General features: G+C 43.1%; 1 protein-coding gene across 1 annotated transcript; it reads left to right on the top strand.

Moving 5' to 3' along the window:
* Positions 1-535: 535 nt before the first annotated feature.
* Positions 536-24,841, top strand: HSPB1 (heat shock protein family B (small) member 1). The gene is made up of 3 exons (XM_075334195.1): positions 536-1,003; positions 7,195-7,258; positions 24,556-24,841. The coding sequence occupies exons 1-3, from the start codon at positions 604-606 to the stop codon at positions 24,743-24,745; spliced, it is 654 nt and encodes a 217-aa protein (XP_075190310.1). The 5' UTR covers positions 536-603; the 3' UTR covers positions 24,746-24,841.
* The last annotated feature ends 1,317 nt before the right edge of the window (positions 24,842-26,158 follow it).

The following is a 26,158-nucleotide window of genomic DNA, read 5'->3' as shown; positions in this document are numbered from 1 at the left end:
TTACATACAATGGCAACACTGCCCGCATTGGGGCTCACAATCTAGGTTCCCTGTGAGTATGTTTTTGGAGTGTGGGAGGAAACCCACACAAACATGGGGAGAACATACAAACTCCTTGCAGATGGTGTCCTTAATGGGATTTGAACCCAGGACCCCAGCGCTGCAAGACTGCAGTGGTAACCACTGAGCCCCCTCCACTTATCTCTACCCAAAAATAATTAAGAGACTATCTTCTATCAACAGATGATATCACTTCTTTAGTGTCAAAGGTGTTATGCAGATATATTCTCAAAAAAGCATTTATGTATTTTACATTTGCTACTTTTCAGTACATGTTTTATGGCAATGTACTTTACACATTTATAACTTTTTACCGCATACAATATAAAGTAGGTACCAATAATCTGTAGCTGCATTGTTATACTAAGATATGAGAACCTTCCAGTACAACTATTTGAGTAATCTCCAATTATAGCTCACTCATTTCATGTTCTAAAAATAATCACGGGGCTCTCCATAAAACAGCTGCACCTTCCAAATGCCAACAGCAGACTCAGCCCAGACAGAGAACAGATAACTTGCCTAACTGATCCACAAGCAAGAATGTCTGAACGTAGAGTACCCTTCACTTTCCTCCGAACCCCCAGCTGGGAGCCATTCCGGGACTGGTACCAAGGAACCAGCCGATTGTTTGACCAGTCATTTGGTATGCCAAGAATAGCTGAAGACTTTTACCAATGGCCTAGCACTAGCTGGCCAGGCTATGTCCGTCTTTTTCCTAGTCAGTCAGTAGATCTTGTGCCACCAACTACCACGCCTGCTGTTGCTTCACCTGTTGGTTCGACTGTGCCTGATTTCCAAAGGGTTCTAAGTAGGCAACTCAGCAGTGGAATATCTGAAATCCGCCATACATCAGACCAATGGAAGGTCAGTTTGGATGTCAATCACTTTTCTCCAGAAGAACTGATTGTGAAAACAAAGGATGGCATTGTGGAAATCACAGGTACATATTGTGCTTAATAATATATTTATACAGTAGCTCATCTAATAATGTGTATTAAATAGTTAGAATTCAGAATATTAGTCATTACAGTATTTTAATTTGGTGCTAATAACGAGTTACAGTAGAGGGACAATGAATTGATGGATCTGAAGCATCATATGTTTCTATTCGAATAGGTTATAGTGTTAGGGAAAATGTAATATATACCTTACGTATTGTCTATAGATATGGAGAAACTGGTCATGTAATCTGAAAGATAAAATAGATAACGTAAGCAACAGAAATTGTGTAAAAGTTGATAGATGCAACCTGAGAACTTATCCCACATCTGACATTTAGGACTTCTAGTTCCTTTGTTTTAAGCAGCAACTGGAACAGATGGCACTTCTATCAGTCACAGATCAACAGTGGTGATGACACTCGGCTGTCATCATAGTGTCTTTCTAATCTAACTTTTTCTATAAAAAGAAAGCTAAAAATGCCTTCTGATAGTGAAGCTCAGTAGGAACTAGTCCTCATTTTGTTTATGTCCCCATAGATTTTTTTTTACATGGAGCTTTAGTGTTTGGTGCTTGATTATGTGGTTTTTGAGTTAATGTTTTTTTTTTGCTTATACTTTAATTTTATAGCCAAATTCAGAGCTTTTTTTAAGATAGAAAGTGAAATGTTGCTGTTTGTCCATGCTGAACCCCTCCCCAAAATTCTGTGCAACACAGGCGTGTTTTCCTATTCCTATCAATAGGGAGCACAGTGAAAAACTGTATAATATCTTTATTAATGGATTTTGGTGCAGAATTTGGTCCAAAATTCTTGTCTAAAACTCTGCATGACCAAAGTAAGTATGCACTTATTGTACTTACAGTACAAAAGAAAAAACACACATTTGACATGAAACAAATACGTCTACAGCCCAACTCAAGTTTCCCCTGATTGGTGGCTTGTGGGAAAGCAAAAAGACGGCAGTGGTAATATAGATACCAAATGGTTCAGATATTGCTATAGTTTTTGTATTTCAAAAGACTGAAATCCTCTGGAAAAAAGACAATGTACATTGATATAATTCCAATTCACCACTTCCATCCAATTTATGCTTCATAAGTTCTCAATACCGTGTGGATAAGCTTTAGTCACTTTTATTATTAAACAGCTACAACCAGCACTGTACAACCAGTACTTTTGAGAAATATTCCACGTTTCCATATGATATTATGACTAGTGATGAGAGCGCATGCTATCCACTGCTTGTTACCTGATCAAGCATCGGAATTTAAAAATGCTTGCGTTTCCCATTGACTTCCATTATATTTAGTACTAGATTTGCACCCATGAACCTCGATGCTCATCAGTAGAGATGTGATTGTTCCTCAAGTCGAGCAGGTCAAATGCTCTAAAATGGCTCAACTCGAGTAATGAGTATAAAGGAAGTCATTGATTGGGCAGCAGCTCTTCACCCACATACAACCAGCCATAAAGAGAACATTTCTGTCGGGAGGGCAAGTTTTTTTCTTTTGACTACTACATCCGAAAACAGTGCATTCAGAGACTGCAAGTAGCTCTCATTGGGGTGCCTGCTCACATCATTCAGTGAAGCAAACCTGTGTGTTGTGGTCATTGATTCACAGACAAAGCATTAGAGCACTCGCGATATTGGGCCGAGCTCCGCGAGTACCCGAGCACTCCGATGCTCAATGAAGTGGTGCCGAGCACGCTCGCTCATCACTAGTTATGACCATACTGAGATTATATTATGTTCTTCACACCCAGTGGTGGAAAATGTCACCATTAAAGCAACTTAAAAACCCACTAAGGCCCCTTTCACACGTCAGTGATTCTGGTACGTTTGTGCTTTTTTTTAAACGTACCAGAATCACTGACATACGCAGACCCATTACAATGAAAGGGTCTGCTCACACGTCAGTGATTTTTCACTGCACGTGTCTCCATGCGGCGTACCCGCGTGTGCGTGTTTGCCGCACGGAGACATGTCCATTTTTCTGGCATCACTGATGTTCCACGGACCACGCAGTGGTGTGGTCCGTGAAACACGTGCCAGAAAAAAACGTGCTTTTAAAATAAAAAACATTTTAACTCACCCGGCGTCCAGCGATGTCCTCTGCAGCCCCTGCAGCTTGCTGCTTCTGAGCCGGCTCATTACTGTCGCGCATATTCATTATGCGCGACACAGCCGACCCGGAAGCAGCTGCTGCGGGGGTCAGCGCCGGCCGGATGCTGCACCGCGGGAGCGATCAGCACCATGGAGAGCGGGAGCGCGCACAGGTGAGTAGTTTTCTAAGTGCAATCACGGGCCACGGAGAACGGAGCCCGGATTGCACTTAGACAACCCACGTGTGCCGTGAATCACGGCACACGCCGGGACATGTGCGTGTTTTACACGCCAGTGAAAAACGTCACTGTTTTTCACTGACATGTGAAACGGGCCTAATACTGTATTTCTAAAAGTATGGCTCTTGGCTTAGCATTAGGCCAAGCACCATAAATAATGCACAGTCCAGTAACGCTGTGCTATGTGCTTTTGACAATATATTGAATAATGTGCAGGAAGCTCGGCCAATTCATTTCCACCATGAGAGATATAAAATGAGCATTTTGAAAGGTAATTTATGACCGCAATATCCAGTAATGGATGTCACAAAATACACAGTAATAATATTAATAATAATGATGATGATAATAATAATAATAATAATAATAATAATAATACACCACGGACTATACAGGGTGTCTGATCTGTTTTGTGTAAACATTTTGCTATCTCATTTTTCCTTCCTATTCTTGGCCTCTGCTTTGATAGTGCTGTCATAGCCCCAATGTCTTAGTTTACTGCTGTCAATATCGCTAAGTGTGCCTCAGCTGGTCATTCGAAGAGTGTTTTTAGTTTGGTATAAAAGCCGTATGGCAATGGCACTCGTATTGATGAAGCAATGAATAAATGAATCATCATTAGATTTCCAAAGAGCTTTTTAAAGCAAAAGATCTGCCACTATTCCGGAACTAAATGGAGATGATGTAGGGACAGTGCTATGGCTGCAGAAGGCAGACTCACCCCGCACTTCATGATCTGCAGAAGAATAAGTCATTCCATGAATACAAGAATCTTGATTTTTCCTCCTAGAAGAGAAGAAGGATATAAACTGCAAGCATAGTGATTTTGTAATGGATAGCACTGGCTCAGCGCATTAAATATTCATATGACTTTTAGTTGGCTTTTAGTCTATAATGCAGGAAGGTGATGTTTATTGTGGACCGCTGTGTATAATGGTGTAAGGAGAACATGTCTTTATAGCAGCGCTGCCAATCTGCGCAATGCATGAAATATCTGACTATGACTTATTAGCGGTTAATCTGCACCCTGAGACATGTCATTCCCTCTCACAAAGAACATAAAGGGCTAAGCTCCAGCTCAGGTCAATGGATAATACAGGCTTTTTTCACATTAAAGATTTATGTACAATGGGATAGGATGATAATTCAGATGTCAGCTCTATCATTTATACAGCATTAACCTATTCCCTTCTTGGCATAATAAATAAATGTCCGTATTTCACTTCTGGATGATTGACTGACAAGTGACCTGAGTCATTGTGACACGTCTTTACAGATAGCGGGCATCACATCTTCTTCATCTTGGTTTTCATGTACATAAAGCAAATGTATTATTTTAACCCCTTCGAGACCAAGCCTATTTTGATGACCACAAGATTTTTAAAAATGTTTAGCATTACAAGATTCTGAGAACTATATTTATCTATAGAAAGGATTTTTTTTCCACCATTACTTTAATTTTTCATTTGTACTATGTTAAATAAATATACCTTAATAATTAACTTTTATTTATTCTCTCTGTGGGGGAATGGAAAACTATAGAATTTCCATCATTGGTTTTTACACTGTTTGCCATGAGTATAGGGGTGCATTATACATGGACTATAGGGCTTGACAATACATGGACTATAGGGCTGCATTATACATGGAGGTCTATGGGGCTGCATAATGCAATATGAAGGACTCCTTATACATGGACTCTAAGGTTGCATTATACATGAAGGTCTATGGGGTTGCATAATGCAATATGAAGGACATCTTATACATGGAATATATCTGTGCATTATACATGGAGGAGTATAGGGCTGCATAATACAATATGAATGACACCTTATACATAGACTATAGGGGTGCATTATACATGGAGGTCTATTCGGCTGCATAATGCAATATGAAGGACACCTTATATATGGACTATAGAGGTGCCTTATATATGGATATCTCTGGGGGCTGCATAATACAATATTAAGGACAACTTCATTTATTCTATGGGTCCTTAAGATTAAGCTGACACCAAATTTTGGCAATTAAATGGTTAAAAGGAATCTGCCATCAGGTTTTTGCTAGTTCATCTAAGAACCGCATAATGTAAACAAAGAGATTCGGAAACTAACCATGCTTAACTTAGATTACAGGGTGCATCTGTTATAACTTTATCTCAGAATTGAGTGTAGCAGAGCTGGGAGCTGTCTCCGCCCACACCAGGCTCTACATAGAGATTGTGCATTGACTGTGAGGTGTCAATCACAGCAGTGGGCGTGTCTGACTGGTCTGCACATGCAGAAGAGTCACAACAATGTTAATCACAGAGCAATACAGTCTTTAGAATCAGTAAACAATAGCTCGCACAAAAATAAGAGAAACGCAGATGTTTTTCATTTTTTAACCCTTGCAGCATGCTGTCTTCAGCTTAGGCCCGTTTCACACGTCAGTGAAAAACACTGACGTTTTTCACTGGCATGTAAAACACGCACATGTCCCTCCGTGTACCGTGAATCATGGCATACGTGGGTTGTCTAAGTGCAAGCCGGGCTCCGTTCTCCATGGCCCGTGATTGCACTTAGAAATCAACTCACCTGTGTGCGCTCCCGCTCTCCATGGTGCTGATCGCTCCCGCGGTGCAGCATCCGGCCGGCGCTGACCCCCGCAGCAGCTGCTTCCGGGTCGGCTGTGTCGTGCATCATGAATATGCGCAATAATAATGAGCCTGCTCAGAAGCAGCAGGCTGCACGGGCTGCAGAGGACATTGCTTTAGCCGGGTGAGTAAAAATGATTTTTATTTTATAAGCATGCTGCATGGAGACACGTTCAGTGAAAAATCACTGATGTGTGAGCAGACCTATTCATTATAATGGGTCTGCGTATGTCAGTGATTCTGGTACGTTTAAAAAAAAGCACAAACGTACCAGAATCACTGACGTGTGAAAGAGGCCTTACATTGCAAAATCCTGGTAACAGATTCCCTTTAAATTATAACAAACATCTGCAGTAACAGGCAGATGCCGTCTATATGACATAGCTTGCATAGCTTGCCACGAATGAAGTAGTCTCAGCTCCTGAGCGAGCTTCATACTGCCCTTAATTATCTAGGAAAACATAAAATAAAAACAACTTTTTAAAGGAAAATACTCTTAGTTACATAACTATCACAAAAACAAAACAAAAAAAAACCCTACACATATTAGATATCCACACAACAGCAATAACTAGGAATATTCATTGAATAGTTTATTTAGTGTGAAATATGAACAGTAAAAAATATATATAAAAAACTAAATAAAAATTGCATTTCTTTATACTTGCATAGCAAAGAAAAGTTATAGAAATGCAAAGTAATTTATATGTAGCATAAATTAGTGCTGAAAATATTCAATTTGTCTCATAAAAAACAGGCGCGTCAATGAAAAACACAAAAATAATAGCTGCTAAAAAGAGAGCAAAACATTTTTAAAAAAAATGCCCGTCATAAAGGCCCACTCTTGCCTGTTCACAAAGAGCTCATTCAGATGTCTGTATAGATCGGTCCAATCATGGACCATAACGCATGGACTGGTCGTAGGCCTCCCAACACAAACTCAGCAGCATCATAAGTATATATGAGGCTACTGGGTTCAGGTCAGGAGACCTGCAGCCAGTCCATACACTGCCAATACAATGTATTGTAAATACTAGCAAGAACCATCACAGCACTGTCTGCATCAATGGCTATTTAAGGGTCAATTATTTTTTTTTTAATCATTTCAAACAATTCTTAAAAAATATGACCAAATTTGTATGTCTCTGATAATATAAATTACTGTTTTATAATATAATACAATGATAATGATTATGTATTTGGAATGTTTTAGGAAAGCACGAGGAGAAACAAGATGAGCATGGATTTATTTCTAGATGCTTTACCAGAAAATACACGTAAGTACATAAAATACATACATGATACTTTTTTATTTCTTGGATGCCAATAATTTCATACTATACATGTTTTTGTATGCTGTAATTATTTAAAGAATTCCCCTCTTTATTGTTTTTTTATGAAACCAATGTATATATGTATGTAATATAGTGTACGTGTATTAATATACTGTATTAGTATACTGTATTTTTCACACTGTAAGACGCACCTGTGACGCCCTGGGCAAGCCAGGGGTCACAGGTAATGACATCACCACACCTTACACCCCGGTTAGGCACATCTAAGCTAGACCAGAAATCCTTGTTGCCTTCCCCAGGGGCTGATGTCCACACCAGGGGGTGGAGCCAGGCGGTTGGTCTCCACCCACCAAGGAGTTCACAGTCCTGGAGGAGGGAGAACACAGGCAGTCAGAAAGAGTTAGAGTTTGGAGGAGGAAGTGAAAAGAGGAAAGTGACAGCTTAAGAGCCTGAAGTTGGTCCGGGTGTGTGCCCCGGACAGAAACAGCAAGGTTAGCAGACGGCGGTGACCGTCTGCAGGAGTGGCCTATCGGAGGTGCCGTGAGGACCGTGGACGGGTGGTGACCCGGCGGTACCGGACCGGTACACAAGGAGAAGCCAGCACCATTCGGATCCCGGCAAGGCTAGGAGTCGCCGTGAATTTGCCAAATCCGTCAGTGAAGGGGACCTCCGGGTCTCCAAACAACTAAGTCCCGATTGAAGGCAACCATCCAACCGTATGAGAGAGACACCGCCACCGCCAAGGCACCAGTTTCTCAGGGCTAGCGCCTGCGGGCAAAGAGGGGCTCCTCCGGCCCATATCCAAGTCGGGGAGCGGGTTACCGGTGGGAACCCATCGCTACCAACATTACACAAGGTGCAGGGAAAGAGACAGTCACTGTTAACTACCAGGGAAAAGCAACAGCAGCCGTCCGTGGGAACCGTCTTTCCAGCCGTGTGTTTTACCGAGAACTGTGTCACCGTCTCAGGCTGAGTGAGTACCACCGTGCCGTGAGGCACAGCGCTGCCCCCGCGACCCTGCACCTCACCAGGCCCCGCACCTGGCCTGCCATCCCTCATCCTCCACCCCATCACTGGGCCCCGGGACAACCAACCCCTACCCACGGAGGGGAGAACTAACAACTCTGCTGCTCCCTGTCACCGCTCCCGGGATCCCCATACAGAGCAGCGGTGGTGTCCACACAATCACCACAACCGTGGGTGGCGTCACGGACAATAAACCCCCAAAACCAATCCCCTTTTCACTCACGGGCGAGGAGCGCCACTCAAGTCCCCGGGATCCAGCCCATCGCTCAAGCCACCGAGCAGTGGAGGCCGCAGCAGCAGCGGAAGCCGGACCCGAGCAGTGGGAGAGCGCAGCGTCCCCTCCTCCGCCCGCGACACACCCAGGTTTGGACAACAGAAAATAGGAAAAAAAAAACACAACTGATATTAAAATTACCATGGCAATGTAAAGATGTAATGTTGCTGCTTTATAGTACAGGTAAAATATATCTTTGCACCGTGTTAGCCAGTAGGTAGAAAAAAATTGTTTAAAAGAAATGAGAGTCCTCAGTGGTTGATACCTTATAATGGATGACGGAAAAAAATGGTAATAAATAGCAAACTTTCAAGACTACTCAGGTCTCTTAATCAGGCATGGTATAACACAAAATCTGAAGAGTCACAGTTTGGCTTATGGTAGTATTGTAGTTGTAGTCCAGAGAAGAGCAACCAAGATGGTAGAAGGTCTGCAAACCATTTCCTATGAAGAATGGCTAAAAGAACTATGGTATGTTTAGTTTGCAAAAGAGAAGGCTGACATGAGAGTTAATAGCGGTCTACAAATATCTGAGAGGTAGTCACAGTGCAGAGGGAACTGCCCTATTCTCAGCACAAAAAAGTACAAGAGGCAACCAAATGAAACTAAAAGGAAGGAGATTAAGATAAGACATTAGGAAAAACTTTCTGACAGTGAGGGCAGTCAGGGAGTGGAACAGGCTATCATGGAAGGTGGTGAGCTCTCCATCAATGGAAATCTTCAAGCTGAAACTGAATAAACATAAATCTGGGATGATTTAGGAAAACCTGCACTCAAGGGGGTTGGACTCGTTGGCCCTTGAGGTCCCGTTCAACTCTACCATTCTATGATTCTATAATAGTATTCTTTTCTTGGTGCTCTAGGGTAGAAAAGGGGTAATAATTAGGGATGATCGAATACCTCAAATATTTGGCTTCGCGAATATCCGACGAATAGGTCACCGCTATGCGAATACACAAGGTAAGTCTATGGGAATCCCGAATAGTTCCGAATAGTTGTTATTCGGTTTTCCCATAGACGTACATTGCACATCGAATATTTGCAAATAGTCGAATAGCTGCGACCTATTTGGCAAATATTCACAAAGCTGAATATTTGAGGTATTCGATCATCCCTAGTAATGATTTATTCCAAAGTGGTAGAAGTTTATTACTGGGGTTGTACCAAAAATCAAATGGCATTATATACTGTTCCCAACAGTGACATAACATGATCCCAATTAAGTTTACTTTGGTTGTCTTGTTCATAGAGAGCACAAGTCCATTTATGGTGGAATCATCTATGTGCCTGGTGTTTTACATGTATAATATCTTTCAGTTATGCCCCCTAAACTCCTTATTCATGATTTAACCTCCTGTACATTTTAGTACAAGTTATTTTATATCAAGCAGTGCTGTGCCCTTCATGACCACACATAAATGCGGACAAACAAGGACTGCATCACATAGATCTCATATGGTGCAGACAGAGTAACACGTGGAAATGCAGGAGATCGGCTTTTGTCCGGGAGACAGACTCTTCTACTAAGTATAAATCAACCTGCTATCTACATGTGACAATCTTATTTTCTTCTGCCGGTGCCCCAAAGATCCATCCTAGTAACCCTCATGTGTACACAAGCTTTTCATAACCTTCCAGCAAGATCAGCTCAGTCTCTCCTGCTCAGCAGTAATTACACAGATGGAGAGAAATATGCAGCCGCTTAGTTGTCTCAGCGATAGGAGCACAGCGCTTATGAATGCTCTATGATTTAAAGTAGATTCAGGGAAGTCTGGAACTGCTGACCTTACTAACTGCAGACTATAAGATGCGCATACATTTTAGCAAGACTAAAAAGTGTGTCTTAAAGTCAGAAAAACATGGTACTCCCCCTACTGCTGCACTCTCCAGTTTCAGGCGCCGTTCTTCTCCTCTTCTCAGTAATGCCACTCCCCTTGCAGAATATCTGGGTCACCCTGTGCTCTTTGTAACCTGGAATTGGCTTTTACAATAAATCTATGGAATCTCAGAACAAGGCTCCATAAGTTTACAATGTAAAAGAAACTTCCAGCTCAAACTCAGAGTGAGCAGGTTAATTGACACTGCAGTGATGTCCCCGAGAGGCGGAGAAAAAGGAGCTGGACACCGGAGAGAGTGGCGGTAGGTGAGTATGTCGCGGGCGGAGGGGTTCGGGAACGCTGCTCGCCTGGGTTTTTGCTGGCGCTCGGGTCCGGTGCTTCTGCTCCTCGGTGGCTTGAGCATGGGGCCGGACCCGGGGGCTCGAGCAGCGCCTCCTCACCCACGAGTGAAAAGGGGGGAGGTTTGGTGGTGGGATGTCGGTTGTGACGCCACCCACGGGTCGTGGTGATGGTGGGCACCACCGCTGCTGGTGACGGGGCATCCCGGGAGCGATGGCGGAGAGCAGCTAAGGTGTTTGTTGACCCCTCCGTGGGTAGGGGCTGTTGGTCCCGGGGCCCCGGTTGGAGAGTAGGGAGGAGGGTTATAGGTGCAGGTGCCGATGCGGGGAGGCAGCGTGGAACGCGGGTGCGACGTTGCGGTGCAGCGCGGTGCCGTATGGCACTGGTGTACTCACTCAGGTAGACAAGAACAGAGTCTCTGGTAAACCAAACGGCTGGATGGACGGGGCCCACAGTTGGCTGCGGTGACTTCACTCTCCCCGGACGGGTTAATGGTGGCTGTCTTTCCCTGCACCTATGTGTAAGTGATTGATTCCTATGGATTCCCACGGGTAGTCCGCTTCCCGGCTTTTATGTGTCGGGAGAGCCGATTTTGCCCGCAGGCACTGGCCCTTGGATCTCTGGCCGTTGGCGGTGGCTCTTATCCGGATAGGTTGGGCTGTTGCCTTCTGACGGGACTTGGTTGGGAATGAACCCCTGAGGTCCAGACCGCAATCAGAGAATTTGACCTTTACGGCGGCTTCCGAGCCTAGTCGGGGTCTGAGTACCCTGCCTTCGTGCTTGGCTTCAATCTGCTCCCCGGTTCGGTACCGGCGGGCCCGACCCCAGTCCTACGGTTCCGCAAACCTCCACCAACTCCTGCAGACGGCCACCACCATCTGCCAACCTTGCTGATCATGCCTGGACTCCGACCCAGACACACACAGTCTTAGCTCCTCTCACTTCCACCTCTCCACTTCAACTTCAAAACTGAACTCCACTGGCTTTTCCCACCTCCAGGCCTGTGAACTCCTCGGTGGGCGGGGTCAACCGCCTGGCTCCGCCCCACCTGGTGTGGACATCAAGCCTGGAGGGAGGCAACAAGGGTTTTGTTTGACTGGTGTTCCTGACCAGGGGAGGGTGTGTGTGTATGTGGGGTTATTCTGTGACCCCTGGGGTCCAGGGCGTCACAAGTATATTATTAATACATTCACACTATGTAACATGCACATATACACACATTTAATGAAAGAAAATATAAATAGTAGGCCTCTTTAATAAAAGGATCAATCTTTGTAAATCTTTTTCTAATTCATTTTCAAAATAAATATATTTCTAAAGGTGCTATTGACATGAATTTCTCACCACTTGTTGGTAATAAACCATCCAATCCATACAGCTAAAGAAATCAAACCTTACAGTTCCGTAAATTAAGTTGTGCCTAATAATAAAAACATGACATAAGGAAAAAGTATTGAACACATGAAGAAAGAGAGGTTCCAAAGCCATGGAAAGTCATCATGATAGCAGCTGTAATCTATCAGTAGTTCGAAAACAAGCCTGTCAGTAAAAAATAGTATCAGCTGGTTCAACGGATGGCCTGTAAAAAGGTGTTTGATTACCAAAGTACCACATAAGAGACCATTCATGATGGGTAAAACCAGTGAGCTGTCTCAAGATCTGCTGCCATCTACCAGTATGATGAAGATGGAACAAGGGTGGATATTTCAGCAAGACAATGATCCCAAACACACTGCCAAGGAAACATTCAGTTGGTTTCAGAGAAAAAAAATTAAGCTGCTAGAATGGCCCAGCCAATCACATGACCTATATATAAAAAAACATTTTTGTAAGGAACTAAAGCTCAGAATTCATAGAAGCAGTTCATGGAACTTTTAGGATTTGAAGAGTGTTTGTGTACAAAAATGTGCCAAAATCACACCTGAGCAATGCATGTGGCTAGTTTCTTCATACAAGAGGCAACGTGAAGCTGTCATCACCAACCAAGGCTTTTCTATGAAGTTTTAAATACATTTTAGTAAGTGTGGTCAATAATTTTTCACTGTGTCATTTCTCACTATTACACATCACTAAATTTATGGACATCTGTGATTTGATTTCTTTGTCTGTGTGGATTGGATGGGTTTTCACCAACATCTTGTGAGAAATTCATGTCAATAGCACCTCTTGAAATATATTTACTTAGAAAATTGATGAAGTGTTCAATACTTATTTTATTTGCTGTATATGCCTTTTATCAATTTATGGAATTCAGTATATCATCTTATTTTTTTATTTTTAACTTTGTTAATTATAGTTTTCACTATTAGTAGTAATAGTATTAGCAGTGCTTTACTAATGACTTGAAGAGGATTAGCCTTAAGAGCTTGGTTTCAGTGAAGGGCAAGTAAAATATAGATCTGACTTGCAACAGGTTCTCAGCTAGAAAATGAAAAGCCATTATTCCAAGGCTGAGATTACAAGTGGAGAAGTGTCTGATAATCTGTTGTCACTCGCTGTCATGTAGTGTTCAATGTTAGGTGCCAGGTACAAAGAGAGATAAAAGCATTGCCTAAAAGATTAAAGAGAATAGACATGTGGGAAACCAGCCAAGAAAACCATTAAAGTTTTTTTATGATTATATTTCACACTGCTGGTGAACTTGCATTCACCTTTATATGTAAAGACTAGAGATGAGCGAACCGGTCGCGGTTCGGCTCGAGGTGGTTCGCCGAACGGAGGTCCCGTTCGAGTTCGGCTCGTCGAACGTTCGACGAACCGAACTCGAACGTATAGGCTATAATGGGAGGCAATCACAAACACATAAAAATGCATTATAAATGTACACAAACAGTTAATAAACATTGCCATAACACTTACCGGTCCTCGCGATCCCTTCTGCACTCTGTCTCCTGCCGCTATTCCATCCGATGATCGCTGAATCCTCCCGGTGACCTGCACTGCCAGCAGAGAAGCAGGACCTATCGTGACGTCAAAATAGCCATGTGACCAGTCACGTGGCTATTATCTCATTGGCTACAGACTGGTCACATGACTATGACACGTCATGTAGGACCTGCGAGTGCATCTCTCCGGTACACGGTGCACATATGTGTATCGCCGTGTACCGGCGACATGCTCTAGCACACGGTCGACTCCCCGTTCCGTTAGGGACCGGCTGACACAGCCGGTCATTAACGGAGATCACCGTTGCGATAGCAACGCAGTTAGCGGTGACGTCACCGCTAACCGCGGCTCCGAGAGCACCGTTGCTATGGTAACGCGTCTGTCAGCGTTACCGCTAGCAGCCAGCAGTGATCACTCACGGAGTGAAGGCTGCACGCTGCTTCGCGATTGTAGTGAGCATTGTAGTGAGGATGGAGGTTCCCCAGCCCCAAGTGATGAGCTGGTGAATCTCATCCTTCCTCACTACAATCGTCACTACTACTACACTAGAAAGAAAGAAGACAGAAGAGCAGGATCGTGGAGGGCTGACAGGGGGTAAAAAAGATGGAGTCTCTAATGTGTCTGTGTATTTATTTCTTTTAAAGTATTTTTTCTCTGTGTGGTGTCTTTTTTTTAACCCTTTATTGGAGATTCTTAATGGCCGGGTCAAACGTGCCTGACATTAAGAATCTCTGGCTTAATACTGGCTGGTAAAACAAAGCCAGTATTAACTCATGATTACCCAACAAGCCACCCGGCTCCAGGGCTGTTGGAAGAGTTGGATACAGCGCCAGATGATGGCGCTTCTATGAGAGCGCCATTTTCTGGGACGGCTGCGGACTGAAATCCGCAGCAGAGGCGCCCACAAACCTCGGGCTAACCTGTGCTGCGGATTCCAATCCCCAGCTGCCTAGTTGTACCCGGCTGGACACAAAAATAGGGCGAAGCCCACGTCATTTGTTTTTTAATTATTTCATGAAATAAGTGAAATAATTAAAAAAAACGGGCTTCCCTATATTTTTGGTTCCCAGCCGGGTACAAATAGGCAACTGGGGGTTGGAGGCAGCCCGTGGCTGCCAGCTGTACCTGGCTAGCATACAAAAATATGGCGAAGCCCACGTAATTTTTTTGGTGGGCAAAAAACTTCTGCATACAGTCCTGGATGGAGTATGCTGAGCCTTGTAGTTCTGCAGCTGCTGTCTGCTCTTCTCCATACAGACAGACAGCAGCTGCAGAACTACAAGGCTCAGCATACTCCATCCAGGACTGTATGCAGAAGTTTTTTGCCCCCTGAAAAAATTATGTGGGCTTCGCCATATTTTTGTATGCTAGCCAGGTACAGCAGGCAGGTACGGCTGCCCCCAACCCCCAGTTGCCTATTTGTACCCGGCTGGGAACCAAAAATAAGGGGAAGCCCTTTTTTTATTATTTCATGAATTTCATGAAATAATTAGAAAACAAATGACGTAGGCTTTGCCCCATTTTTGTGTCCAGCCAGGTACAACTAGGCAGCTGGGGATTGGAATCCGCACCACCGGTTGGCCTGAGCTTTCTGGGCCCCACTGCTGCGAATTGCAGTCTGCAGCCACCTCAGAAAATGGCATTTTCATAGAAGCGCCATCTTCTGGCGCTGTATCCAACTCTTCCAGCACCTGCCTGCTATACCTGGCTAGCATACAAAAATATGGCGAAGCTCACGTCCTTTTTTTTGTAGTTTTTTGGCAAAAAAAATAAAAAATGCTTCCCTGGATTTTCCATTGCCAGTGAAGGTAACACCAAGCAGTGGGGGTTAGCAGCCAGTAGCTGCTTGGATTACCCTTAGCTAGCAATACAAAAAATGCAGCGGGAGCCCATATATATTTTTTTTAATTATTTATTTAAATAACTAAAAATAAAATGGGCTTCCCTGTATTTTGATTGCTGGACATCACAGTGCTGTAAAAATAAATCTTTAAAAAAATGACATAGCGCTCCGCGGTATTTTTGATTCTCAGCGCAGATAAAGCAGACAGCTATGGGTTGCCACCCCCATCTGCCTGCCGTTACCTTGGTTGGCAATCAAAATACAGGGAAGCCCATTAATTTTTTCTATTTAAAAAAAAAAAATTACGTTGGGTCCCCCCATTTTTGATAGCCAGCTAGGGTAAAGCAGATGGCTGTAGCCTGAAAACCACAGCTGGCAGCTTTACCGTGGTTGGGGATCCAATGTGGAGGTCCCCTCAGGCTCTTTTTTATAATTATTTTATAAATATTAATAATTACACAATAAAAGTAGGGTCCCCCCCAAATTGGATCACCAGCCAAGGTAAAGCGGACAGCTGTGGTCTGGTATTCTCAGGGTGGGAAGGTCCATAGTTATTGGGCCTTCACAGCCTAAAATAGCAGGCCGCAGGCACCCCAGACGTGGCGCATCCACTAGATGCGCCAATCCTGGCGCTTCACCCCAGCTCATCCCGTGCCCTGGTGCAGTGGCAAACGGGGTAATAAATCGGGTTGATACTAGCTGTAAAGTCACCTGAGATCAAGCCCAGCAGTTTGTGATGTCATGGCGTCTATTAGATACCCAACATCATAAACTGTCAGTACTAACAAAAACAAAAAATCGACAAAAGAAATTTATTTGAAAAAACAGTCCCCAAAACATTTCCTCTTTCACCAATTTATTGTAAGAAAAAAAATAAAGGGGTCCCACGACGACTCTGGACCGTCTAGAATATGGGGGGAGACACTCAGGGAACGTATCCCCCATTTTCTAGGAGTGCGGACCCTTCATGTGAGGAGTGTGGGTGCAATGAATCTGCACTCACTCTCCCCGGGTCCACAGCAGCAGAGTCCATGTCGTAATGGTTGCTACCAAAGCTGCAATGCCCTGCTCATGAGGTAAGGGCATGCCTAATCAGGAGAACTACTGTAGAGGAAGCTCTGCTCACTGGTATATAGGTGCTCAGAGGTAATAATAGATAAAATTAGTGAGTAACCTCGGCACTCTATATCTCCCAGACTAAGTCAGTAAGTCACAATGGATAGTAATGCAAAATCACTCTTTATTGGTCCGTATTAAGAAATTTTTTTTTCATAAGCATATATGTTTTTGTCCAAAACAAGTTACAAATGACGTTTCGGCCTGAGCCTTCGTCAGATTGGACTTATCTGCATGTAATCATGAAAAATGACAATAATCAGTATCACATAAGAGTGAGAGAACAATAACATAAACTCGAACAATGTAGAGGTACAATTGGGATGCAGCAAAAAAATTGCAACACAGCAAGAAATGAAACACATGATACAAATGTCATAATACAGTACAAGGACAATATAGTAATGACAAATATGGGGTCAAAGTAGGCTTAGACAGCTCTGGTACGAAAGAGATGTCAATCATAAAGTAACATGTGCAGTAGGTGTAGAGCTACAGTATGCATGGCAGAGCTAATGGGTAGACCGACCATAGAAAAAGAACGGAGAAAAAGTGGAGAAAAAGTGGAGAAAAAGTGGAGCATAAGAGGAGAAAAAGTGGAGAAAAAAGTGGAGAAAAAAGTGGAGAAAAAAGTGGAGAAAAAGTGGAGAAAAAGTGGAGAAAAAGTGGAGCATAAGAGGAGAAAAAGTGGAGAAAAAGTGGAGAAAAAAGTGGAGAAAAAAGTGGAGAAAAAGTGGAAAAAAAGTGGAGAAAAAGTGGAGCATAAGAGGAGAAAAAGTGGAGAAAAAGTGGAGCATAAGAGGAGAAAAAGTGGAGAAAAAAGTGGAGAAAAAGTGGAGAAAAAGTGGAGCATAAGAGGAGAAAAAGTGGAGAAAAAGTGGAGCATAAGAGGAGAAAAAGTGGAGAAAAAGTGGAGAAAAAGTGGAGCATAAGAGGAGAAAAAGTGGAGAAAAAAGTGGAGAAAAAGTGGAGAAAAAGTGGAGCATAAGAGGAGAAAAAGTGGAGATTAAGAGGAGAAAAAGTGGAGAAAAAGTAGAGCATAAGAGGAGAAAAAGTGGAGAAAAAGTGGAGAAAAAGTGGAGCATAAGAGGAGAAAAAGTGGAGAAAAAGTGGAGAAAAAGTGGAGAAAAAGTGGAGCATAAGAGGAGAAAAAGTGGAGCATAAGAGGAGAAAAAGTGGAGAAAAAGTGGAGAGAAAGTGGAGAAAAAGTGGAGAAAAAAGTGGAGAAAAAAGTGGAGAAAAAAGTGGAGAAAAAAGTGGAGAAAAAAGTGGAGAAAAAAGTGGAGAAAAAAGTGGAGCATAAGAGGAGAAAAAGTGGAGATTAAGAGGAGAAAAAGTGGAGATTAAGAGGAGAAAAAGTGGAGATTAAGAGGAGAAAAAGTGGAGAAAAAAGTGGAGAAAAAGTGGAGAAAAAATGGAGAAAAAAATGGAGAAAAAGTGGAGCATAAGAGGAGAAAAAGTGGAGAAAAAAATGGAGAAAAAGTGGAGAAAAAGTGGAGAATAAATGGAGAAAAAGTGGAGATTAAGAGGAGAAAAAGTGGAGAAAAAGTGGAGCATGAGAGGAGAAAAAGTGGAGCATAAGAGGAGAAAAAGTGGAGAAAAAAGTGGAGAAAAAAGTGGAGAAAAAGTGGAGCATAAGAGGAGAAAAAGTGGAGAAAAAAGTGGAGAAAAAGTGGAGAAAAAATGGAGAAAAAAATGGAGAAAAAGTGGAGAAAAAGTGGAGAAAAAGTGGAGAAAAAGTGGAGAATAAATGGAGAAAAAGTGGAGAATAAATGGAGAAAAAGTGGAGAAAAAGTGGAGAAAAAGTGGAGCACCTTTTGGTGCCTTTCATGTGGCACTAAGGGGTGCTTAGCTTTGTATTTAGCCAAAAAAATGAAAAAAAAAAAATGACGTAGGGTTCCCCCTAGTTTTGTAGCCAGCTAGGGTAAAGCAGACGGCTGCAGCCTGCAGACCACAGCTGGCAACCTCACCTTGGCTGGTAATCCAAAACTGAGGGCACCCCACGCTGTTATTTTAAATTAAATAAATAATTTAAAAAAAAAAAACACGTAGGGGTCCCCCAAAATTGGATCACCAGCCAAGGTAAAGCAGACAGCTGGGGCCTGATATTCTCAGACTAGGGAGGTCCATGGTTATTGGACTCTCCCAAGCCTAAAAATAGCAGGCCGCAGCCGCCCCAGAAGTGGCGCATCCATTAGATGCGCCAATCCTGGTGCTTCGCCCCAGCTCATCCCGCGCCCTGGTGCGGTGGCAAACGGGGTAATATATGGGGTTAATACCAGATGTGTAATGTCACCTGGCATCAAGCCCTGGGGTTGGTGAGGTCAGGCGTCTATCAGATACCCGACATCACCAACCCAGTCAGTAATAAAAAAAAATAGACGACAAACACATTTTTATTTGAAAAAACACTCCCCAAAACATTCCCTCTTTAACCAATTTATTAGAAAGAAAAACAAATCCAGGTCTGGTGTAATCCAAGGGGTTGCCATGACGATCCACACTGTCCCAGTCAATGAAGAGCAGGATGTTCCCCATTGGCTGGGAGAGCAATGCAGTGACCTGAGCTAACATCAATGGGTCAGCCCAGGTCACTGCAGGGGATGACAAGTGCTGCTGTCAGCGAGGTACATTACCTGCGCTGATCTCCAGCACTGCCGACAGCCCCTGTCACTGAGTTCAATGACCGGCGCCTTCACATCAAGTATCGCGAGAGGTCCGCGACGTCACCGCCAGTGTCAGTCTCGGGTCGGAAGCGATAGGTGATGTGACAAGCGGCGGCCATGGAGGACAGTGACAGCGCTGAGGTCGGGATGGCGGGACTTCATCACCGCAGGTAAGCCGAGCGGGGGGGGGTGAGATTGTGTGTGTGTGTGCGTGTGTGTATATGTATGTATACATGCCGCGGGCAGGAGGGGGCTGAGCGAGCTGAGCGGGGAGTGTGGGCTTCCTGCACGTAACTAAGATAAACATCGGGTTACTAACCAAAGCGCTTTGCTTGGATACCCGATGTTTATCTTGGTTACCAGCTTGTGGCAGGCTGCCAGCGATGGCTCCTGCACACTGTACCTGGGAGGGGGGGGGGTGTGCGTGAGTGAGAGTGTGTGTGTGTGTGTGTATGTATGTATACATGCCGCGGGCAGGAGGGGGCGGAGTGAGCTGAGCAGGAAGTGTGGGCTTCCTGCACGTAACTAAGATAAACATCGGGTTACTAACCAAAGCGCTTTGCTTGGATACCCGATGTTTATCTTGGTTACCAGCTTCTGGCAGGCTGCCAGCGATGGCTCCTGCACACTGTAGCTGTAAAAAGCCCTGCTTTTTGCTGCTAGAACCGTTCTCGAACGTATCTTGAACTATCGAGCTTTTAGCAAAAAGCTCGAGTTCTAGTTCGATCTCGAACAGCCCAAAAATCACTCGAGCCTAGAACTGGAGAACCGCGAACCGCGCTCAACTCTAGTAAAGACAGGAGCAATCATTTTACTTGTTACTTGCATGCTACCTTCAATATTATTGTATATACAACGATGAGCCATATCATTAAAACAACTGGCTGGTAAAGCGAAAATCTTATTTTGATGACATCTGTCTAGGGGTAGGGTGTATTAGGAGATAAAAAAAATAGTCCGTTTTTTAAATTGATGTGTTTGAAGCAGGAAAAAATAGTAAACGTAAGCAGAAAGACTGGAAATAGATAAATTGTGATGGCTGGATGACTGGGTGTTAGCATCCTTAAAATGTCAGTTCTAATGAGGTGCTTCTCATAAGCAGTGGTTGGTGCTTAACAAAAAAGGTTCAAGTAAGGACAATTAGAGAACTGGTGACAGTATTATGGGCCCCAAAGTTTACTTGAAGCACATTAGGAGGAAAGGCCAGCGGATCTGGTCCAGTCTTATAGAAAAGCTACTCTCATGCAATGTTCTGAAAAAGTTAAAGCTGGTAAAAACAGAAAATTATGGGACCATTTGGTACCTTGGAGATAGCTGTATATGGGGGTGTATAGCTGTGAAGTGGTCAGAGCTTAATTCTGATCCCTGTCCACTACCTGTTTACCATGGACCCTCAAAGTGGTTGTCCGAGACTTTTGACACTGGTTACATATCCTTAGGATAAGTTATTAATGTCTGATTGGTATGGAGTGCGACACCCGGCACCCACACTGATCAACTGTTCCTGATGCCGCCCCTGGACTCAACTACTCAGTTGGGGAGCTGCACAGATCAGTCAACTGTATAATAGCCATAGCAGGGTACTGCATATCTGCAACCTATTTGAATTAATACATGATGTACAGTACCTGGCTGCGACTTATATTCTATCAACAGAGCTGTACAGCTCCACAACTGAGTAGTTCTGGCTTGTGACAGTGCAAGAAACAGCTGATCGACGGGGGTGTCAGCTGTTGCATTCTAATCAATCAGACATTGATAACCTAAACTAATTATAGATCATCAATGTTAAAGTCCCAGACAATCCTTTTACATACTAGATCTCAGCCAACAGAAACAATAAGATAAGATGGCCTGATCTGAAAAATCGTTCCTGACCAGGGGTGCGTCACTTCATTGTTGACGAAATGGCACCTGGGTGTGCTATTTGAACTAAGAAATCTGGCAGAAACAGTGTGATTCTGTGGGCAAGGTTAAGCAGAGAAGCCTTGATCCTGGAATTCATATGTGCTTAAAGGGCACTTTACACGCAGCGACATCGCTAACGATATCGCTACCGAAAGCACCCGCACCCGTCATTTGTGCGTCATGGGCAAATCGCTGCCCATGGCGGACAAAATCGGTAGTGCGCGTCCCACGTACTTACCTTCCTAGCGACGTCACTGTGGGCGGCGAGCAACCTCTTATTTAAGGGGGTGGTTCGTGCGCCGTCACAGCGATGTCACACAGCGGCCCGCCAATAGAAGTGGAGGGGCGGAGACCAGCCACATTAACAACACGCCCACCTCATTGCCGACAGGACGCAGGTACGTTGTTGTTCCTCGTTCCTGGGGTGTCACATATAGCGATATGTGCTGCCTCAGGAACGACGAACAACCTGCATCCAACACCAGCAACGACATTTGGGAAAGGAACGATGTGTCAACGATCAACGATTAGGTGAGTATTTTTGATCGTTAGCGGTCGCTCGTAGGTGTCACATGCAATGACGTCGCTAACAAGGCCGGATGTGCGTCACGAATTCCGTGACCCCAACGATATCTCGTTAGCGATGTCGTTGCGTGTGAAGCGGCCTTTACTCTGATACATATCTAAATCTTGTTGCAGACCAAGAACAACCCATCATGACAACAGTATACCTGGTTATGCCCTCTATCAGCATGATAATGCACAGTAATAATAAGTCACACTAAAAAATATTGCTTAGGAATTTTTTGAGCATATAACAAAAAGTTCAAGGTGTTGACTTGGCCCCTAAATTCTTTAGATCTCAGACCAATCTAGCATTTCTGGTAGGTGTGGAAAATCAAACCCATTCCATGGAAGCTCCATCTCAAAGTTTAGAAAATTAAGGCCATGTGCACACCCAAAGTATTTGGTGAGTTTTTTACCTCAGTATATGTAAGGCCACATGCACACGTACAGTATTTGGGGAGTTTTTTTACCTCAGTATTTGTAAGCCAAAACCAGGAAGAGAACAATCAGATGAAAAGTATAATACATGGGCACCATTTCTGCATTTTTTACCCACTCCTGGTTTTGCCTTGCAAATACTCAGGTAAAAAAACTCACCAAATATTGAACGTGTGCACGTGGCCTTACATATACTGAGGTAAAATAAAATATTTACCAAATACACAGCATGTGCACGTGGCCTTACAGATGCTGAGGTAAAAACTCACCAAATACTCAATGCATGAATGTGTCATAAAAGAATCTACTGCCAATACTTTTGTGTCAGACATCCCTATACACTTCAGAAGATTTCGTGGAGTCCGTACTTCTATGTGACAGAGCTGCTTTGCTTCAATCATAACATTATTGCTTATCAGTATATATACTGTACATACACTGTGTATGTGTATATATATATATATATATATATATACTGCCTATATCAACTTCTGGAAACCACTGTTAGAGACAAAGATTTGTTTCAGCAGTTTCTTATCATTTTCATACTTGTGTTGGTGACTGACAACTGTAAATCTAAATCAGTTTTTGCCAGATTTCTGGTTTACAAGTGTTTAAAAAATTGGTCCAACTTGTTGATTGGCAAAAGTTTTGTGAGTTTTAGTGTTTTTACCCCAGAATTAACCAGCTCTGACAAATTTTTGAAAAGTAGGTCTATCTTACCCAGAGGGGGTGTGGTAGACAAATTCATAATTTGTACTACAAAAGTGGTGTAAATTAGGACAGAAATATTTTCCAAAGATTGGAGTATATATCTTTGGATGACACATGGCAGTTGAAAGATGCGCCAAATTAGGTGGCACATTATTTCACCGCACTCTTCATCAAGACTGACGTACAAAAGGCCAGTCTAAAACAATCAAGATCATTATTCATTTAGAAGCAATTAGAAAGAAAAGGCATTCAGCTGACCATTTATAATTTCATCTGGATGGAATCACAGCCTACGCCAGGAGCGGCCCTGCCTGGGGTGGGATAAAATACTGCAGACAAAATTGAAAGTCTCCAGCAATGGCGAGGATAATTGAGGGTAAGATACAGTTTATTTGTGAAAATCCATTATTAAAACACAGATATAACACAGGTTTACCACAACCTCGGCTGGACCTACGCATTTCGGCGCTTAGCCTTATTTATTATTCAATATCTATTTATGTGTATTGTGTTTCATAAGATTTTCTTTGCTTGGTATCTGGTTCACATTTATTTGAATATGCTCAGGTATCATGTTTATTGGGAAACGTGTGATTGGTTAATGTTTTGTTGTGAGGATGTGACGACACTGGGTATTTATATACAGGTGTGTGTAGGTGTCATTCACTTTCCCCTGTTGCAGAGTTTTGGACATGTTCTCGGTCAGAGTATCACTTTTTCTTGTGGGACTCTGCAGATTAAATGAATTCCCTTTCCTTTGGGGAGGAGAGGGTTAATTCCAGCAGCTCCTGACACCTGGTCAGGTGTTTCCGGTGGGGACCATGCTCAGGTTCTATAAATACTCTCTATGTCCACCAGAGGGTGTCGGTTATTTTCATCATTTGGAAGCTTGGCCAGGAGGTGGAAGGTGCTGTGGAACGCTCTCTCTCGGTTGTGTTTTGGGCTGCAGCATAGCATTTTTCAGGTGTGTCTGTTTATTGTATGATAGTTTCCCAGTAGTCTTCATTCTTCCCCCTTTTATGTTGTTTCCCCTCATACACTTTTAGTGGCTCCTTGGTGTGTGGTTGCTGAGTGTTTTTGTTGACACCCCTATTTGTTCATATTTGTTGGTGACGTGTAGTCTTCAGGTCTTTCCCAATCCACACGGGTGGTGGGTTGTGGAGGGGGGGTTCATAACATCAGGACAAGGACAGGAGATAGGGCCTAGGTTGGAAACCCGGACCTCCCTACCATTAAGGGTACCTCCGGGTGTTAGGGTGAGCTCAGAGTCCCTAACATTAGGGCCAGTATAGGCTTCTCTCAGTTCCCCTAGTCACATTGAATAAGGCTAAACACTGTAATGTGTAGGTCCTGCCAAGGTTTGGTGGTATACCTGTGCTATATTTGTGGGGGGGGGGGGTGTTTAAATGGATTTTCACAAAAAAATGGATTTTACCCTCAATAATACTCGCCTTCATGGCTGTGACTTTTCTTTTTGTCTGCAACATTGTTCTATTAGGTCCTATTTTCTGCACTGAATAATTTCTTGGCTACAGTTAGAAGACATTTATTAAAGTATTAATATTAAACTAAATAATTATTAAATTATAACATTTTTATATGTGGACATTCACTTTGAGGCAAGACAGTGTCTGATCAGCATTAATTGTGCTCTCTTTCTGTAGCCTTCCCTCAGGTGCGGACATTACTTCTGTGACTTCTTCTCTTTCTCCTGATGGCATTCTGACAGTTGAGGCACCACTCCCCAAGCCATCAATCCAGTCTGCAGAGATCACTATTCCAGTAACTTTCCAGAGCCGAGCTGAGATTGGCACATCCGACACTAAGAAAGCAGAAGAGGCTGGCAAAAAATGAGACGCTAAGAAGTCAAATACCGGGAATTCTTTCACTGCTTTCTGTGTTATACCACATGCTTTTACATATATAATACAGTTTTGAAAAATAAATTTTTTGAAGAAAAAACTATTGAATATCTCCTTTTTTCTTTTTTTTTTTTCTTTTCAATGAAGAATTAGAAAATCTTCACATTTCCTAATAAATGGGTGTACATTACCTGAAACATTGAGGTCCAGCTATGATTGGTGCAATAACAGCGCTGATAATAGGCTGGAGAATGGCATCAACAGCATCCCCAGTGCCAACTCCAGCAGTGATTGGAACGATGGTCCTTTGATGTGCGATTGCTCCAATCAGGGCTGCCATCAGAGCATTGCAGCCGTGACTGGTGTATGGTGGTCCAGTAAAGACGGGGCCTGGCAGGGCCCGGGGTCAATATGTAGCTTTATTTTTTTTTTAACTTCGTTTTATTAACAATTTCAAACATGGTACAACTGACATTTGCCATATAAAGATAGCTCCGTATATAGATAGTAATATTTAAATATAACAATAAACAGTCATATAAAGTCCATAATATCTTTAGCACTTAAGATAGAACAATGTTATTATCCATACTACTTATCATTTGCATATATATCTAATTTTATATTGAGCATAAGAACAGCTGTAACTATCAGCATGACCATATTTTGAAAACAAGATAGAAAGAGGAATAGAAAAAGGAAGAAAGAAAGAACAACAGCCACATTGCATTATTATACCTCAATATACCATTGGACAGTGTTTCATATCCCAACATCTAACGGGAACCACCATTATCCGCATAATCTCCCTCAAACCTCCGCAAGTGTGTCTGGAGAAGAATTCCACAAACCCCAGATTTTGTTATATTTTCCCGGGCACCCCCTATTATAATATACCACCCGCTCATAGACTATGGTTGCATTGACTAGTTTAACCCAGGACCTCACAGTTGGATTCGAATCTCCCATCCACCTCAGAGCTATTAATTTCCTAGCCAGAAACAATGCCTCTTTGAGGAATATTGTCATGTAATGATCCCAGGACTCTTCCTCCACCACCCCAAACAGGCATATCAAAGGGTCACACAAAACAGGAATCGACACAATCGATGTCAGCAGAGATGTCACTCCCCGCCAGTACGAAGATATATTGGGACAGCTCCAAATCATATGTATGAAATTTGCCCCTGAGAGATGACACCTCGGGCACTCCGATGTACGAGAACGGCCCATACTAAATAATCAAGTTGGAGTAAGGTATGCCTGGTGGACAATGTAGCATTGAATCAATTTATTATTAACCGAAGGGGATACCGCAGTCAGAGATTCCAATATCTCTTCCCATTCCTCTCCCTGTAGAGAGGGAATTAGAGATTTCCATCTATCCTGGGCTGGCAAGGGGTCA

This window comes from Anomaloglossus baeobatrachus, chromosome 2 (genome assembly GCF_048569485.1).
Source record: "Anomaloglossus baeobatrachus isolate aAnoBae1 chromosome 2, aAnoBae1.hap1, whole genome shotgun sequence".
In the NCBI taxonomy this organism is placed as follows: Eukaryota; Metazoa; Chordata; class Amphibia; order Anura; family Aromobatidae; genus Anomaloglossus; species Anomaloglossus baeobatrachus.
The sequence above is the reverse complement of the archived record's forward strand: the minus strand, read 5'-3'. Positions and strand labels throughout refer to the sequence as shown.